This window comes from Elaeis guineensis, chromosome 2 (genome assembly GCF_000442705.2).
Source record: "Elaeis guineensis isolate ETL-2024a chromosome 2, EG11, whole genome shotgun sequence".
NCBI lineage: Eukaryota > Viridiplantae > Streptophyta > Magnoliopsida > Arecales > Arecaceae > Elaeis > Elaeis guineensis.
The window spans coordinates 91,197,716-91,216,555 of NC_025994.2; the positions used below are offsets into that span (position 1 = coordinate 91,197,716).

Here is an 18,840-nt window from a genome sequence, read left to right on the forward strand (position 1 = left end):
ATCTATGATGTTCTTCTGCGGTGCCTCATTGCCAGGTTCTGTTTCCATGCCGTTCTGTTTTCCTGCGGTGCCTCGGTGCCAGGTCCTACTGCCATGTTATACTGTTGTTCCGCTTTTGGCCTCCCTCCCATGTATGATGACAGTTCCAGGCGCCGGGTGTACCTTAAATTAGTTTCATGCTGTTGGTCATCTTTTTTTGGTCTTTGACATTTGCTGCGTTGGCAGAGTTATTGTGTTCCTTTTCAGGTTGTATGCCTATTTTGGGTTACAGGGTTCATTGTAATATGTACTAAACGCTTTACTTAATACAGACTTGTTCTTTCCACCAAAAAAAAAAAAAACCAACCGCACAAGTGCGTTTATCAATTTTGTTAATAAAAAAAAAAGTGTGGAAACGCATCACAACTATCCATCCATTCCTTTCCCCAGCATTGCATGTGTACTTATATTAAAAAAAAAAAAAATCAAATTTGACTCTTTTTGCAATTTGTGGGTGAAACACATCACCCACCATCCATAGAATATGAAACGATCGATGATTAAATAGGTGATTGAACATTTCAGTCCTATTCAAATATTGACCGGTCTTCGCAGGAACGGAAAATATTTGCGGTTCAACCATAAAGCACAGTGGATCTGGACTCAAATACTCAACTTGGCCTTCACGAGTCGTTTGTTGCCTATCAAAAGCTAGTTTCACTTTCACCCGAAGGGTCTTCCCACGCGCATCCAGGAACGTTCTCGATTAACCAAACGAGCGTCCAACCTCGGGCCACGCAAGCCGGGAGGGAGAGCCCCTACGCCCTTCGCGCGTCGCCGGTTGTTCTGCCTCGCCCGCGCACGCCTGCGGTGCGATTCGGAGCCCGTCCAAGCCAAGGCCTCTCGAGTTCTTCCTCGCAGTGGCGGCGATGATGGACTTGGATCCCAGGCATTACGAGCACGTAGTAAGACTTCTCTTCCTTACCCCCTTCTTTACCTTCTTGTTCTCTTATTTACTATTTGGGATTTTTTTTTTTTTTTTGTAATTTTTGAGTCTCGAATTGGTCGGCTCGGTTTCTCTGTACCTTTTGGTGGATTGTTGCATTACAACACTCGACGATCTCTGTGAGATTGTTTGTCTTCATAGTTCTTATCTTATTTTGTTTTATTTCATTTTTTTTTTCCTAGCTTGCATCTAATCGGTTTGGGTGGGCACTGCGATTTAATAGGACGATGGATTATAATTTTTTTATTACAGAGAAGGGTTTATTGGGGCTTAACTTGGTATTAAAAATGATCTTTAAATGAAGAAAGAGAGATGAGTTTAGTACCTTGAAATGGTGTTGGTGAGGCGTGATTTCGTGAATTTCGAATTTTGTTGCAAAATTATGGAAGTATTGATGGAACGTATGGTTGAATGGGGAAATGGCAGTTTCAAACTTGTAACTGGGTGGAGCTTTTCAATATTAGATCAGGCTGAATGCCCTAGGTGAGAGCGTTAACATTAACATTGTTATTTGTTGATGTATTGGTCTTTGCATAGGTTTTCCATTTTCTCGAAACCTTTTTAAGATTTAGAATAAGCCGTGCTGCAATTTATTCATCTGTCTGTTCTCTTATGGGCATCTGATTGAGATGGCTATTTTAGTGAATTTAGTAGATAAAACATGGGACACATTGCACTTAGCTTCTTCACTTCTGTAGAGCTTCCGTAGTAGCTATCTATTATCAAATGAAATAATGGAAGGCAAAGATTGATTACTTACGAGCAGAAACTAGTTGACATTCTGCTGGGACTGAAGGGCTAAGGAAATAGAGCAGTTTAAGAGGTTAACAATCAAATCTATTAACCTCTTACATTTGTAGCTCCCACTTCCATCTGGGATACAGCATTATCAAGGATATTTGTGTATGTATTTGTTTTGTCGAATGAGTTTAGTGCTATGATTAGCGGATATATTAATTGAAGGTTTTGATTTTATAATATATGGATCTGATATCTCCCTAGTTATGTTCTAGTAAATTCAACATCGCTGGATGAGTTTCACGTTCCCAGAATGAGACTTCACACTTCTTCTTCCTCTTGTTTTTCATGTTCTAGTAAATTCAATGGTGTTAGACTTCTGTATGGAACTCTTATGGAACAGCATTTTGGTGCTGCTGCTGTGCACTGGTCATCCACCTTATCAATGATTTTAGTGCATTTCTTGCACTACTTTCTATGGCTGCACTGAGAAGAGGCTTATATACCTTTCCGTCTCCTAGATTTTTATCTTATTTTTACCATTCCCTTTTGCTAAATTCGGTGCAATCTCTGCTGTTGGCTGATGTTTTGTGACATTTCTGTTGATTTAATTATCTTGTAGCCTTCTTCAGTATCTTTTATTTTTAGGTTGATCATCATGCTAGCTTGTTTCTTTTGTATTTTCTTATTCTTTTTTGCTCCTTTTTGCATCTGAATATAAGTTAGTAATTTGTCTATAGAAGCAAAAAATCTAGCTGTAAGAATGAATGTGAGTCGATGGAAGTTCTATTGTTACAGTTCACAAGGGCTGAGAAACTTGTACCTTTGGAGCGCTTTGATGAAATCAATTTTCACCGAGTTCAGAAATCTATTTGGTCATCCAAAATTCCAGCATGACTTTGTCGGTAAGGACAATGTGGTCCTTTTCTCTTCCATCGCTGAAAGTTGTGTTGATTCAGACTGATGAACTGTTGAAGTTAGATTTTAGATGTAGTGCAGTGGCCTTGAAATTGGCTATATAAATGAAGTTCCTAAGGAGATAGAGGGAGAGATAGCTATGTTGAATTTATGAACTGTAGCAATTTGATTGCGGTAAACACCTCGCCAGGATTGTAGAAACATAAAGTTGCTTGAGACTTGAGTAATGGTATTGTTGGTGCAAAAATCCGCTTGCGCCGGAGAAGCTGGAGTCGAGGGAGTCGCGGTCGCCGCCGGGACCTGCAAAAGAAGTCTAAACCGGAGGTGGGGTTGCTCCGGCAAGACCCTCCGACGCTCAAGTCAGTTCTCTGCCTCAACAAGGATGGAGTGCTCGAACGAAAATTTTAGCAGAGTTTTTAGGTAAAAACGAGAGCTTATAGAATAACGTATATGGGGTTTCCCTTTTATAGACGGAGGGGGCAACAAATTGATAGCGACGCCTGTAACCGTCTGGTAGTGGGCCGCCCAGAGTCAGGAGGAATTTATTGCGGAGGGTAGTGGAGTGGGATCGTGGCTATCGCCGTGGCTTGCTACGTGGAATCAGTTACAGGGAATCGAGCGGCGTCCGCTGTCGTGACTCGTCAGGGAGTGGTGGACTCGCACAGAATCTGCCGCAGGGAGTGGAGCAGAGTCGTGGCCGTTAATACGGCTTGTCAGGGAGTAATGGGGCTACGCAGGGTCCGCCGCAAGGAGTGGAGCAGTGGTGTCCGTTACTGTGGCTTGTCAGGGAATCCAGACTTGTTGGCTGAAGTTCGGTTGGAGTCGGTAGCGAGGTCCGGCACCCGTAGGAGTTTGGACGAGGTCTTTCCGTAGCCGGGATAGAAGATGGAGTCTGACTCTCGTAAAAGTCCGGACGCAGTCTTCTTGCAGTTGAGGGTCGTAGGCGGAGTTCGGCTCCCGTAGGAGTCCGGGCGGAGTCCTCTTTGCTGTAGAAGTCATGGACGGAGCCCGGCTCCCGTAGGAGTCCGGGCGGAGTCGTCTTTGTTGTAGAAGTCGTGGACGGAGCCCGGCTCCCGTAGGAGTCCGGGCGGAGTCCTCTTTGTCGTAGAAGTCGTGGACGGAGCCCGGCTCCCGTAGGAGTCCGGGCGGAGTCCTCTTTGCTGTAGAAGTCGTGGACGGAGTCCGGCTCCAGTAGGAGTCCGGGCGGAGTCTTCCTTGTTGTAGAAGTCGTGGATGGAGCCCGGCTCCCGTAGGAGTCCGGGCTGAGTCCTCTTTGTTGTAGAAGTCGTGGACGGAGCCCGGCTCCCGGAAGAGTCCGGGCGGAGTCTTCCATGCTGTAGAAGTCGTGGACGGAGCCCGGCTCCCGTAGGAGTCCGGGCGGAGTCTTCCTTGTTGTAGAAGTCGTGGACGGAGCCCGGCTCCCGTAGGAGTCCGGGCGGAGTCTTCTTTGTTGTAGAAGTCGTGGACGGAGCCCGGCTCCCGTAGGAGTCCGGGCGGAGTTCTCTTTGCTGTAGAAGTCGTGGACGGAGCCCGGCTCCCGTAGGAGTCCGGGCGGAGTCCTCTTTGTCGTAGAAGTCGTGGACGGAGCCCGGCTCCAGTAGGAGTCCGGGCGGAGTCTTCTTTGTTGTAGAAGTCGTGGACGGAGCCCGGCTCCCGTAGGAGTTCGGGCGGAGTCCTCTTTGTTGTAGAAGTCGTGGACGGAGCCCGGCTCCCGTAGGAGTCCGGACGGAGTCCTCTTTGTCGTAGAAGTCGTGGACGGAGCCCGGCTCCCGTAGGAGTCCGGGCGGAGTCTTCCTTGTTGTAGAAGTCGTGGACGGAGCCCGACTCCCGTAGGAGTCCGGGCGGAGTCCTCCTTGTTGTAGAAGTCGTGGACGGAGCCCGGCTCCCGTAGGAGTCCGGGCGGAGTCTTCCTTGTTGTAGAAGTCGTGGACGGAGCCCGGCTCCTGTAAGAGTCCGGGCGGAGTCTTCTTTGTTGTAGAAGTCGTGGACGGAGCCCGGCTCCCGTAGGAGTCCGGGCGGAGTCCTCTTTGTCGTAGAAGTCGTGGACGGAGCCCGGCTCCCGTAGGAGTCCGGGCGGAGTCTTCCTTGCTGTAGAAGTCGTGGACGGAGTCCGGCTCCAGTAGGAGTCCGGGCGGAGCGACGGGAGCTCACCAACAGTTGCTGAAAGTCGGAAGAGACTCGTGAGGGTCGACCCTGCCAAGAACTTCGGCCGAGGGTATTTTACGCCCAACACCAGTCCCCCCACTTTCGAGTTTGAATTTCGAATGAAGGAAGTACGGAGAGGTTGTCGCAGCCGAAGTTCTCCCCCTGACGTCCGGGCGTAGCCGTCCTCGGATATGTCGGCATTTAATGCGCGCATGCCAGAGCCCTTTTTTCGATTAGGGCGATCCGAAGAGTCTTTTCGGGACTCCCACCGAGATGTGATCCCAAGCGTCGCGCCATGGAAATTTGCGAACAGTCAATCCTCGATAGCGGCGAGCGGGACACGTGGGAAGCACCGGTTGGTCTAGAGACGCCCGCCATCATAATCGCGCTAAGATCCGCTGCCTATTTAAACCCCTTACCCTTCCTTCGTGGTTTTACTCCGCCAAAAGGACGGCACCTTTCTTTCGTCTGAGAGCCTAGCTACTCAGCCACTCCCCCGGTGCTCCTGTCAACTCCGAGCGTCCTCCGCGCCGGTCTTTGCCGTCTTCAGCCCCCCGATTCCTCTCTAAGGGGTTTCCCCGCCATGTCCTCCACTCCGGAGGCCATCCTCAAGGGGATGTCAAGGGCTTGGAGGAAGGCAAGGAGGAGAACTGCGGTTCGCGAGTTCCCTGGTCATCGAGCGGCCGCTGAAGGTCCCCGTCGTTTCAAAGGGGGCTCGAGGAAGAATTCCTTCAACAACAGGGATTTAATAACGGAGACCGCCGGTAAAGGCGTTCTGCCCGAGAATTTCGGAGTAGCAAGACGGGGCGATACTGGTCAGGAGGGCAGAGCTGTTGTCACAAGCTGTGGCGGGATCCTTGATGTCGTCGGGGCCGAGGGATCAGAAGCGGTCGGCATCGACGGTGGGGCAGTAAAACTTGTTGCGGGGACGGTAGAAGTAGCGCATGCCGACCTTGCCGGAGCATTTTAGACGGCGGCTGTCACGGAGCATTCGGTGATGGCGCATATCTCTGGCGCCACCGCTGCCTCCAGGGTGACTCCGGTTCTTCTTGAAACAGGTCTTCGTCGCTGCTGCCGTTGCCCTTACTGCCCCCTGGAATCTATCCCATCCTTTTCCCCCTGGGGTTGGGACTTCGGAGGTGGAGCGAAACAAGGCGGGGCGAGAGCCGATAGGCCTGCCACACGCACTGGAAAACGCGACTGGGAAGGACAGAAACGGGAAGAGAAGTTTGCAGCTTGAAGCGGCTTCCGGTGTATCCTTTCCAAGCCGTGTTCTCAGGCCTTGTAATAATGTATTCTTTTCTGGCCCTCCGGGTCTTGTAACGAACATCTTGTTAGTTGAAAAATGAGAAGGAGATTTTGTTACTTCGTCCGCACTTTGCATCGAATTGTTGTCTGTCGAATTTCCTTCTCCTTTTCGATTTTTGCGCCATTCGAAGATACCCGGTTGCCATCGCATCAACCCATCTTCTCCGTCAGTGGCCACAGACTCACCTGGGGGCCATTCGGGCTTGGTGTCCCCCTCAGGGCTTGAGCTCGGAGGTCCGAGCTTCCGTCACCCTGAGAAAGTTGTCCCACCTTGGATTTGCGTCGAAGGCTTCCTTGAAAGCTGGGACTCCTGATGGGAGCCTCAATCCCTGCTGTGGCGGGTTCTCTGCACCTTGGACGCTGTTTGTTTTCCAATCGTCGCTGATGTGGTCCATCGCCTTCCTTTTTCTTTTTCGCTTGGAATTTTTCCTCCGCTCTCAGTGAGGCCACGGGAGTTCGGCTCCCGTAGGTGAAGTCGGGGTGAAGTTCGGCTCCCGTGGGAGTCTGGGCGAAGATCACCAGCAGTTGAAGTTAGTGACGAAGCCCGGCTCCCGTAGGAGTCCGGACGGAATCCTTCCTGTGACGGGAGTTGCGGACGGAGCCCGGCTCCCGTAGGAGTCCGGTCGGAGCTTACCACCGGTTGAAGTTGGTGACGGAGCCCGGCTCCCGTAGAAGAAGTCCGGTCGAAGTCCTCCCTGCGGTAGAAGTTGCGGACGGAGCTCGGCTCCCGTAGGAGTCCGGGCCTTCGACTTCGCTCAATCTAAGGCGAGATTCTCCTCCTGTCCTTAGCAGGGCTGTGGGGGCGCGTATGGGCGTTGCAGGGCCTCTCCCCTCATCCGGTCTAAATGGAACCGGGCCTTCGACTTTGCTCAAGTTAGGGCGAGGTTTTCCTCCTGTCCCTAACAGGGCTGTGGGGGCGCATATGGGCGTTGCAGGGCCTCTCCCCCCATCCGATCTAAATGGAACCGGGCCTTCGACTTTGCTCAAGTTAGGGCGAGGTTTTCCTCCTGTCCCTAACAGGGCTGTGGGGGCACATATGGACGTTGCAGGGCCTCTCCCCCCATCCGGTCTAAATGGAACCGGGCCTTCAATTTTGCTCAAGTTAGGGTGAGGTTTTCCTCCTGTCTCTACCAGGGCTATGGGGGTGCATATGGGCGTTGCAGGGCCTCTCCCCCCATCCGGTCTAAATGGAACCGGGCCTTCGACTTTGTCGGGACGAGGTTTTCCCTTCGTTTCTGATGCAGTTTGTTTGAATTGTCCAAAGACATACAGGTATGCAACTTTCAATTAAAATGAAGTTATTGGTAGTACATCCGTAAGTTTTTCGAGCTCCACGGTCGCGGGAGGTCGGCTCCTCCGAGCTCCTTAAGATAATAAGTTCCGGGCCGGACTACTTCTTTGACTTCATACGGTCCTTCCCAGTTCGGGGCGAGTTTCCCCCGGTCCTGAGGTTGCGAGACAGCGGCTCGTCGAAGCACTAGATCTCCCGTTCTAAAGGCTTTGTTCTTGACCCGGGCATTGTAATATCGAGCGACTTTCTGTCTGTAGGCTGCCATTCGAACCTGAGCTATCTCCCGTCTTTCTTCTAGCAGGTCGAGGTTGGCTCTAAGACTTTGCGAATTTTGATGTTCGTCGAACGCCACGACTCGTGCCGACGGGAGTTTAAGCTCGATTGAGATGACGGCTTCCGTACCGAAGGCTAAGGCAAAGGGGGTCTCTCCCGTAGGTAGTCTCTGGGTAGTTCGATACGTCCACAACACATGATAAAGTTCGTCCGTCCAAGTTCCCTTTTTTTTTTGAGCCTTTTCTTAATCCCCTGCAAAAGGGTTCTGTTGGTCACCTCAGCTTCGCCATTCGCCTGGGGATGGGCTACTGATGTGAAGTTGTGGGAGATGTTTAGATCTTCACAGAATTCGGCGAATTTCGCTCCCGCGAATTGCCGTCTATTATCAGTGATTAGGGTTCTAGGCAGACCGAACCTACACACGATCGACTTCCAGACGAAATCTTGTACTTTTGCTTCCGTGATTTTCGCTAGTGGTTCGGCTTCGACCCATTTGGTGAAGTAGTCGATCGCTACAAGGAGGAACTTCCTTTGCCCAGGCGCCATGGGAAAGGGGCTAAGGATGTCCATCCCCCATTGTGCAAAAGGCCATGGGGCACTCAAGGGTGTGAGCTCGGTGGCGGGCTGTCTCTGGACGTTGGCGTATCTCTGGCATCGATCACACTTTTTGACATATTCGATCGAATCATGATGTATTGTCGGCCAGTAATACCCTTGGCGGAGCAACTTGTGGGATAAAGATCTAGCTCCCAAATGGTTTCCGCAGATTCCTTCATGCGCTTCCCACAAGGCGTAGTCAGCCTCCGAAGGTCGGAGGCATTTTAAGAGGGGCAAGGAGTATGATCTCTTATACAATTTGCCCTCATAAAGGATGTACCGGGAGGCTTGGTTCCGGAGCTTCCGAGCTTCTTTCGCATCCTGGGGGAGAACTCCATCTTTGAGATAGATTATCAGTGGGTCGATCCAGCTGGGCTTGTGGTCAATCTCCATCACGGGCCATGATTCTTCTGTACTCGGGTGTTTTAGAACTTCAAAGAGGACGCCTTTGGGCAATTCGGTCGGAGCCAACGTCGCCAGCTTGGAGAGAAGGTCAGCCCTGGTATTTTCCAACCTCGGGATCTGTCTAATGTTGAAGCTGCTAAAGGCGGGGGTGAGCTCCTTTACCTTCTCAAGGTATTTGGCCATACTGTCCTCCCGCGCCTCGTAACTCCCGCTGACTTACCCCACCACTAGTTGAGAATCACTGTGCACCCGGAGCTGACTTATTCCCAGCTCTTTGGCGATCCTCAGTCCTGCGATCAGAGCTTCGTATTCCGCTCTGTTATTTGTTGCGGGGAACTCAAAACGCAGAGCGTATTCCGCGATGACTCCCTTCGGACTGACCAAGATCAGGCCTGCACCTGCGCCCGACATGTTGGAAGATCCGTCCACATAGAGGGCCCAAAAGCGATCCGAGGGATCGGCCTCTTCTTCGGAGGAGTTCGGTTGGGACTTCAGGTCGTCAACTTTGCTTTGTTCAGGTTCAGCCTCCTCTGGGATGGTACATTCTACTATGAAATCTGTCAATATTTGGGCCTTCACTGCCGGCCTGGGTCGATAGTTGATGTCGAATTCTGTGAGCTCGATCGCCTATTTTGCCATCCTCCCAGAGGCGTCCACCCGGTGCAAGATTGCCTTGATTAGTTGATCAGTGAGCAGCGTCACGGTGTGTCCTTGAAAATAGGGCCGGAGCCTCCGGGCTGCGATCAACAAGGCGTAAGTCAGTTTTTCTAATTTGGTGTACCTGGTCTTGGCGTCCCTCAAAGCGCGGCTGATGTAGTAGATCGGCCGCTGGACCTTCGCCTCTTCTTTGACAAGGACGGCCACGAGAGCCATGGGAGAGACCGCCAGGTATAAAAATAGCTCCTCCCCAGGCTCAGGCTTTGCTAACAGCGGGGGTGAGCCAAGGTAGCTCCTCAGTTCTTCGAACGCCTGTTGGCACTCAGAGGTCCAACAGAAGTTCTTCGGCTGCTTGAGGGTTTGAAAGAAGGGTAAGCACCGTTCGGCCGACCTTGCGACGAAGCGATTAAGGGCCGCTATCCTCCTCGTGAGGCGCTGAACCTCTTTTAACGACTTTGGGGCGGCCATCTCCTGGATGGCGCGAATTTTCTCTGGATTGGCCTCGATCCCGTGCTCTGATACCATGAAGCCCAGGAATTTTTCTGAGGTTACGCCGAAAGCGCATTTAGTTGGGTTCAGCTTCATTCTATATTTTCGGAGGGCGTCGAAGGTCTCCTCGAGGTCGGCGACATGATCTCTGGAAGATTTTCTTTTTACGAGCATATCGTCCACGTAGACCTCCATGTTACGGCCGATCTGCTCCTTGAAGATTTTGTTCACCAACCGTTGGTAGGTCGCGCCCGCATTCTTGAGGCCGAAAGGCATGACCTTGTAACAGTAAAGGCCACGATTAGTGATGAAGGCTGTCTTTTCCTCGTCTTCCGGCGTCATTCTAATTTGATTATAGTCGGAGAACGCGTCCATGAAGGTGAGGAGCTCATGGCCCGAGGTCGCGTCCACCAGTTGATCGATTCTGAGAAGGGGGTAACTGTCCTTCGGATAGGCCTTATTCAGCTTTTTGAAGTCTATGCACATCCTCCACTTGCCGTTTGCTTTTTTGACCAGGACAACGTTGGAAATCCAATCAGGATAATTGACTTCCTTAATGAATCCGGCCTTAAGGAGCTTATCCACTTCCTCGGCTATCGCCTTCTGCCTCTCCGGAGCATGACTTCGGATTTTTTCTTTCGTCGGCCGATGCTGTGGATCGACGGCCAGATGATGCTCTATGACTTCCGTGTCAATCCCCGGCACGTCTGCTGGAACCCAAGTGAAAACGTCCGCATTCCTTCGTAGAAAATCAATGAGACGCGTCCGCACCTCCTCCCCTAGGTTGGAGCCGATCATCGCTACGTGCTCCGCGTTCCCGTCATTCAAAGGGATTGGTACCAGATCTTTGATTGGGGCGCCCCTCTCTTCGGTGAGGTCATCGTGAGCATCCAGTCCATCGACGGGGCAGGAGTCAGATTGATCGCTTCTTCGCAAGGCTATATTGTAGCAGTGTCTGGCCAGGGCTTGGTCTCCCCGGACCTCTTCGGTCCCCTGGTTGGTGGGGAACTTCAACTTCAAATGGTAGGTCGATACGACAGCTCGGAGAGCATTGAGGCCAGGTCGGCCGAGGATTGCATTGTAGGCGGATGGCGCCTTCACCACCAAGAAATCCACCAGGGCCCTGGATTGCCTTGGATATTGACCTGCGGCCACAGTCAAAGTTATTATTCCTTTCGTCGGAACGGCGTCGCCGGTAAACCCTACCAAAGGGGAGCTAATCGGCCTCAGATGGCTGTCAAGAGTGGACATTCTTGAAAAGGCGTCGTAGAACAGGATGTCGGCCGAACTTCCATTGTCGACAAGAACGCGACGGACGTCGTAATTTGCTATATTCAAGGAAACTACGACCGCATCGTTATGAGGGAATTGGACTCCCTGAGTGTCTTCTTCGGTAAAGGTTATGGGCTCTTCAGTCTTTTGCCGCTTGGGGGATACAGCCGGCATGTTGGTCATTTTCTGCCGGGATCCTCCCGAGATGGTGTTGGCGAAATCCGTCGGAGGCCGATTGCCCGGCCACTCCATGCCGGCGACCATAGCCAGAGGGCGCGAGGCCTGGGAAACCAGAGGCGAGACCGGGGTCCGAGATATGGCTGCGGAGGCCGTGGGTAGCTGCGCGGATGCTTCGCGAGAAGGCATCGGGCGAGGATCCAGTGGGGGAAAAGAGGAGTGGGTGCCGGAGAAGATGACCGGAGGCGGTCCCGTTGAGCGCTCCTTTAAGAACAAGGATGCTGCGAAGACAGCCCCCTTCTTCTAGCGCCAATTCTGTTGGTGCAAAAATCTGCTTGCGCCGGAGAAGCTGGAGTCGAGGGAGTCGCGGTCGCCGCCGGGACCTGCAAAAGAAGTCTAAACCGGAGGTGGGGTTGCTCCGGCAAGACTCTCCGACGCTCAAGTCAGTTCTCTGCCTCAACAAGGATGGAGTGCTCGAACGGAAATTTTAGCAGAGTTTTTAGGTAAAAACAAGAGCTTATAGAATAACGTATCTGGGGTTTCTCTTTTATAGACGGAGGGGGCAACAAATTGATAGCGATGCCTGTAACCGTCTGGTAGTGGGCCGCCCAGAGTCAGGAGGAATTTATTGCGGAGGGTAGTGGAGTGGGATCGTGGCTATCGCCGTGGCTTGCTACGTGGAATCAGTTACGGGGAATCGAGCGGCGTCCGCTGTCGTGACTCGTCAGGGAGTGGTGGACTCGCACAGAATCTGCCGCAGGGAGTGGAGCAGAGTCGTGGCCGTTAATACAGCTTGTCAGGGAGTAATGGGGCTACGCAGGGTCCGCCGCAAGGAGTGGAGCAGTGGTGTCCGTTACTGTGGCTTGTCAGGGAATCCAGACTTGTTGGCTGAAGTTCGGTTGAAGTCGGTAGCGAGGTCCGGCACCCGTAGGAGTTTGGACGAGGTCTTCCCGCAGCCGGGATAGAAGATGGAGTCTGACTCTCGTAAAAGTCCGGACGCAGTCTTCTTGCAGTTGGGGGTCGTAGGCGGAGTTCGGCTCCCGTAGGAGTCCGGGCGGAGTCCTCTTTGCTGTAGAAGTCATGGACGGAGTCCGGCTCCCGTAGGAGTCCGGACGGAGTCGTCTTTGTTGTAGAAGTCGTGGACGGAGCCCGGCTCCCGTAGGAGTCCGGGCGGAGTCCTCTTTGTCGTAGAAGTCGTGGACGGAGCCCGGCTCCCGTAGGAGTCCGAGCGGAGTCCTCTTTGCTGTAGAAGTCGTGGACGGAGTCCGGCTCCAGTAGGAGTCCGGGCGGAGTCTTCCTTGTTGTAGAAGTCGTGGACGGAGCCCGGCTCCCGTAGGAGTCCGGGCTGAGTCCTCTTTGTTGTAGAAGTCGTGGACGGAGCCCGGCTCCCGTAGGAGTCCGGGCGGAGTCCTCTTTGCTGTAGAAGTCGTGGACGGAGCCCGGCTCCCGTAGGAGTCCGGGCGGAGTCCTCTTTGCTGTAGAAGTCGTGGACGGAGCCCGGCTCCTGTAGGAGTCCGGACGGAGTCTTCCTTGGTGTAGAAGTCGTGGACGGAGCCCGGCTCCCGTAGGAGTCCAGGCGGAGTCCTCTTTGTTGTAGAAGTCGTGGACGGAGCCCGGCTCCCGTAGGAGTCCGAACGGAGTCCTCTTTGCTGTAGAAGTCGTGGACGGAGCCCGGCTTTCGTAGGAGTCCGGGCGGTGTCCTCTTTGTCGTAGAAGTCGTGGACGGAGCCCGGCTCCCGTAGGAGTTCGGGCGGGGTCTTCCTTGCTGTAGAAGTCGTGGACGGAGCCCGGCTCTCGTAGGAGTCCGGACGGAGTCTTCCTTGCTGTAGAAGTCGTGGACGGAGCCCAGCTCCCGTAGGAGTCCGGGCGGAGTCTTCCTTGTTGTAGAAGTCGTGGACGGAGCCCGGCTCCCGTAGGAGTCCGGGCGGAGTCCTCTTTGTCGTAGAAGTCGTGGACGGAGCCCGGCTCCCGTAGGAGTCCGGACGGAGTCCTCTTTGTCGTAGAAGTCGTGGACGGAGCCCGGCTCCCGTAGGAGTCCGGGCGGAGTCTTCCTTGTTGTAGAAGTCGTGGACGGAGTCCGGCTCCCGTAGGAGTCCGAGCGGAGTCCTCTTTGTTGTAGAAGTCATGGACGGAGCCCGGCTCCCGTAGGAGTCCGGGCGGAGTCTTCCTTGTCGTAGAAGTCGTGGACGGAGCCCGGCTCCCGTAGGAGTCCGGGCGGAGTCCTCTTTGTCGTAGAAGTCGTGGACGGAGCCCGGCTTCCGTAGGAGTCCGGGCGGAGTCTTCCTTGCTATAGAAGTCGTGGACGGAGCCCGGCTTCCGTAGGAGTCCGGGCGGAGCGACGGGAGCTCACCAACAGTTGCTGAAAGTCGGAAGAGACTCGCGAGGGTCGACCCTGCCAAGAAATTCGGCCGAGGGAACAGGTATTCTTAGCGAATCCTTTGAAAGAAAGAATGATATCTATGTATTTGACCTGGGTTGTTTCATCGGTAAAATACCATTTTCAGTTTTATAGCCTGCTGTTGAACCTAGGAAGGGGAAGGTATTTCGAGCTAGTAACATTGTCTGGTCTAAGGATCCCTTCACCAGATTAATGATCTTTAGCATAGATGTGTATTTTTTATTTCACAACTTGATGAGGGTACCAGTATATGATAACCCAAATGATCTTTCACATGTTTGGTAACATTTGGGCTGACTGTTATATACCTTACATGCAAGATTTTTATTGTTTTTGGTTAGAAAAAAAGGTTTTTCCACATCAAGCACTGTCCAGTTATCAAAATACAACACTGTATAGCAAATCCGAAAAGATATATGAGAATTGAGCATTTTAGAAGGAATTGATTATTTTTATTGTTATTGTTATTATTGTTATCAGTCATTATATTGTTGTTATTATATTTATTATTGTTGTTGTTGTTCTTATTATTGTTGTTGTTGAGGACTTGGGACTATAGTAAGGGAGAGGGCAAATACTACTGGAAAAAACTAAGCAGAAATCCTTTTTGAGGGCTGAGAGGGCAAATACTTGATCATACTTATGCTACTGCATCCCTCTAGCCTCTTCCTACTCTTCCTCTTTCTCTCTATATTTATTATGTATCGGGGCATGCCAAGTATTGGCAAGGTACAGTATAATATTGTGTTGGGGCCTATTGGGAGTGGTTTAATATACAAAATGTTAAACCTTGCAATCAGCAGTCATGACATGAAATAATACAAGTTGATTGTGGGTGGATAAATGCTCCTTCCAGCAAACAAAACCAGGCAGGAATATTAGGGAAAAGTGAAAATGTTGAATGCATGTTCAAATGTTTCTCCCTACCAGAATTCCCATGTCAATAGCATAATGATTTCCATTATTTCATGTGAAATAAATTTAGAAGAATTAATTATGATAAGTAAGTCTCTCGCTAGTACATGCTAGGTAAGACTTAGTAGGGTAAAATGGAATTGTGACCAAGGTACGCCATATCGCATTGAACCAAGTAGTATGGAGCATACCATATTATACCGGTACCAAACTGCTATGTGGTATGGGGGCCTTACTAGCACTTGATATGCGGAATTGGCCCTATACTGAGCATACCAACATAGTAACAGGGTGGCAATAGTACGGGGCCCAATATCGAGATGGCATACGTCGATTGCAACTATTTATCTTCTTAGTGCTAAATTGTCATTCTTCTGATTTGAAAATCTCTCATAACAGAGAGTGTGCTATCTTAAAGGTGCCTCTTCATAAACTTCTGCAAGATTCAAAAATTAAATCTTATCATAGTCTCACACACTAGATTTTGGATTTTTTTAGTTTTGCAAGTTTTCCTTTTTTCCTTCTACAAACTTGAATCAGAATTAATTGGTAGACAGATATCCTATTTTGAGCAAAAGGTTGGGAAGATTCTAAGAATAACAAGTATGGCAGTTTCTTGATCTTTGTATCCACAATAAAAATTGTATGTCGTATTTCCCACGTTCTTCATTCTTGCAGTCATTATTAATCTGCTTACCTAGCATCATTGAATGATTCCTGAACTATTTCCTTTTATGTTGAAACTCCAGGTACTGATTTTTTTTTCCCTTTTTGTTGCTTATAGAAAGTCAATGACAGTGATGCTCACAATATTGTCCTATCATATCTTGTGCATAACTGTTTCAATGAGACAGCAGAGACCTTTCTTGTTTGTACTGGAATGAAGCAGCCTGTCGATTATCTTGTGGACATGGACAAAAGAAAATGTAAGTGACTTGCAATTTGTTCAACACATGCTAATCTTAGATTTCCTATACCCCTCTGGGATTAGCAAATTTAAAATTCAATATATAATTATTGTCAGAGATCAATTTCTTGTACCCATTGCCTAATCTTCATGCAGTGAAATGTGCATATTCATCTATTTAGATGATTGAATTGTTTGGTTGCTGTTAAATGGGACATGTAATTCTTTTGGATGGACTAAAAGAATTCACACAGTAAGCCAGCCTAGATGATAAGACATTGTCAATAAATATAGCATTCGTGCTTGTGTAAGATGTAACAGCACACAGTTTAGTTTGTACCTTAACATGTTTGAAACTAATAAGAAAACCACTTGTTCCAGGAGCAGAATTTTTTGCCAAGGAATCCCTTTAAGTTGATTCTTTTTTTCATTTGTTTATTAAACTTGGACCTTGGAAATTCCAAGGCTGCCCAATTCTTTGAAGGGATGGAGCAGCCTGAGATGTAGTCAAGTCAAGTCGTTGTCATGATGAAGTGATTGATTAGTAAGCTTTTATTGCTGTTGGTTAAATTAGATGCATAAAAATGACAAACCTGGTGGATTGTATCGTCCAATTAACTTTCTGTATATCTGACCATACGTATGCAGGTATGTACATATATTCTTTGAAACGGTAAAATATGTAGAATGAGCCAATGTGTTCATAAATCATTCTCCTGCAAAAAGTCACAAAACCACCCTTTTTCGGAGTATAATTTGATTTTCTGTGTATGATTTGACGTCTCACATCATAAAGTGAATCATTTTTATATAAATAAAATGGAAGAATTTACCTTTTGCCATGTCATCTTCATACATTTGGAAAAACATATCTATGGTTCTTGATTAGCTTACTGTTTATCTGAATATCTCATGGGCAACAAATGTCATAACAAACAATTATGTGCTGATATATTCTTAGATACAGTGAAGTGTGTAGAATGTGCCAATGTGCTACTAAATTATTCTTCTTCAAATAATTCAAAATGACCCTTTTTTTGCATAATTTGGTCTCAAATCATAAAGTGAATCAATTTCGTAAAGATAAAATGGATGAATTTACCTTTTGCCATTTCGTCTTTATAGATTTGAGATGAGTGAAAGTATAAGTATATATTGGCTTAGAGTTGTAACTGTATTTTTTGGTTATCTGTAGCAATAGTCCATTTTGCGTTGGATGGAAATGCTCTCAAGGCCATAGAGCTGACAGAACAACTAGCACCGAACTTACTGGAAGATGACAAGGATTTGTATTTTGATCTATTAAGCCTTCACTTTATTGATCTCGTTTGTTCAAGGAAATGGTAAGGGATCCATAAATTATCATTCTGAAAATGACATGCAAGACTTCTGGCTTAAGTATGATTCATCTGTAAATGACAGCACAGAAGCTTTGGAGTTTGCTCAAACCAAATTAACACCATTGGGGAGGGTGCATAAGTATGTTCAGAAATTGGAAGTATGTCTCTAAAACTAATATGCTCGTGTTACACTACCCTAAGATATCATATCTTTTATGGTTTACTGTTTATCATGGCCATCAAGTTCTTATAAAAACAATACTTTTTTGGTGATACACCAGGACCTTATGGCTCTATTAGCTTATGAGGAGCCTGAAAAATCACCTATGTTTCATTTACTGAGCTCCGACTACCGACAGAATATTGCAGACTGTCTGAATCAAGCTATCTTGGGTATGTTAACTTTATGGCAATTCCCTGTTTGCATCTGAACTAATTTACTCTCCCCTTCTCTTGATATGAAAGGGAGTATTTTATAATACTTGATCTGATGGTTAATTTCAGCACATGCCAATCTGCCTAGCTATTCTTCAATGGAAAGGCTGATACAGCAAGCAACTGTGGTTAGACAATTCCTACATCAGGAGCTCAGCAAGGTACATAATTACTTACTTTTGTTTGCTATTTATAGATATGCTTTATCTAACCTTTTTTCCTCTAAACTAGTTGTTTTACATAATGAAATCATTTATAAGCTTATGCCTGATTTTGACTGTCAGTTAGACACCTGCAATTTCTGGCTTAAAGCGTGTGGTTAAAAGTAGCTTGAGTATAACTGTAAGCCTTGCTCGAACTATTTGGGGTCAGTGCTAGAGGTTACTTCTGTCTTGTTTGAACTATTCTGAGAGAACATATTATACTAGGTCCTTCTCAATCATTCAACTCAATTTGTAGTATAAGGTAGCTAAAGTAAAATGGAAACTTAAACACACAAACAAAACCCACACACACACACACACCCACAGAGAGAGAGAGAGAGAGAGAGAGAGAGAGAGAGAGAGGATCTTTTGAAGTACAAGGGCCTAGGATGTGTCCTTACTTTTGGAACTTGTGGGTGAGCAGGATGGGCCTCCAAAATTTTCTCTGAAAGCCTTTCTGAAAAATTAGATGGAGATCGCATGCTCTGACCTACTTACTGTGAGCATGGCTTGTTTCATTTTCCTTCAGATTACTGTGTGCTGCCCGTGATTTTTGTACAAGGTCCAGTCATGCAGAATGTAGTTGCGATAGCTTGGCCAATGTAAATGTTATATATGGGAAAACAATCATATGCATCTCTTTTTCTGGTGTCTTGTTAATTGTTATGCATTCTTTTTAAAAAGAAGATCACTGGTTTAAAGCCAGGCGGTTTCTCATCTGAGAAAGATGGCTGTTGCTTGTTGAGTGCATGCTGTGAGAAAGTTGGGATGTCGGGGTCTTTTTTTCTATTTATTCTAAATGTAACTCAAACTAGCATGTGAGGAGAAGCAAGCAGAAGCTATTCTATCTTGCTCCACAATTGTTAGGCCTTTGCAATTTTTTATTTGTTGAATGCCAGAGTATTAGAGGCATCTTAATGGCTTTGAGTTGGCAGCAACAAAAATCCTCCTCTGATCAATGATGAGTTGATTTTTCTTAATAAATCTGGACTCTTGCAAAGTCGTCACTGAAGTGCTTTGAATTCTGCTGCAACGTGTTGGCGCACTACTTAAGGGTTGCTTGAGTTTGACCAAACCGTTATCAGTTCCAGCTTCAGAAATTCCCCAGTTTGACAGCATCTTCAGCAGATTAGCGTAGGCATGTAAATGGGCTGGCCGCAAGCCGACATCATCGACAAATTCACTGAGCCCAGCCTGAACAGATGCCTTGACAACACAACCGAGAGGATCAAGGTGCCCTGAAAGTTAATAAACATCGTGCACTTCAAAAGCTGATGTAACCTCTTGTTTTCTAACTGTCTCTGAGACTTTTCTTCGGTGGAAAAATTAGTTTATCTGCTTACTTTTCATTCTAGCACCAATGGTGACTCAATGCTTTTGTCTATTC

At 48.5% G+C, this 18,840-nt stretch overlaps 2 protein-coding genes across 7 annotated transcripts in view; one reads left to right on the top strand and one right to left on the bottom strand.

The window, feature by feature from the left end:
• LOC105053528 (jacalin-related lectin 19) overlaps positions 1 to 18,840 on the bottom strand; it is a 46,984-nt gene that overhangs the window by 26,403 nt on the left and 1,741 nt on the right. The window lies entirely within an intron of this gene.
• LOC105053505 (uncharacterized) lies at positions 670 to 18,802 on the top strand. Of its 6 annotated transcripts, none has more exons than XM_073252159.1 (7): positions 670 to 944; positions 15,353 to 15,494; positions 16,671 to 16,818; positions 16,898 to 16,973; positions 17,097 to 17,208; positions 17,320 to 17,411; positions 18,353 to 18,802. In XM_073252159.1, exons 1-7 carry the CDS (start codon positions 909 to 911, stop codon positions 18,413 to 18,415), a joined length of 669 nt encoding a protein of 222 aa, XP_073108260.1. In that variant the 5' UTR covers positions 670 to 908; the 3' UTR covers positions 18,416 to 18,802. The 6 variants fall into 6 exon arrangements, with proteins under 6 accessions (XP_073108260.1, XP_073108261.1, XP_073108259.1 ...); XM_073252160.1 differs by having other exon boundaries at positions 18,455 to 18,802; XM_073252161.1 differs by having other exon boundaries at positions 671 to 944; positions 17,878 to 18,802.

Coding starts and splice junctions, on each gene's coding strand:
- LOC105053505 (XM_073252158.1), top strand. CDS start 909: ATGATGGACTTGGATCCCAGGCATTACGAGCACGTA. Junction 945..15,352: donor CCAGGCATTACGAGCACGTA/GTAAGACTTCTC, acceptor TGTTGCTTATAG/AAAGTCAATGACAGTGATGC. Junction 16,819..16,897: donor CTCGTTTGTTCAAGGAAATG/GTAAGGGATCCA, acceptor TGTAAATGACAG/CACAGAAGCTTTGGAGTTTG.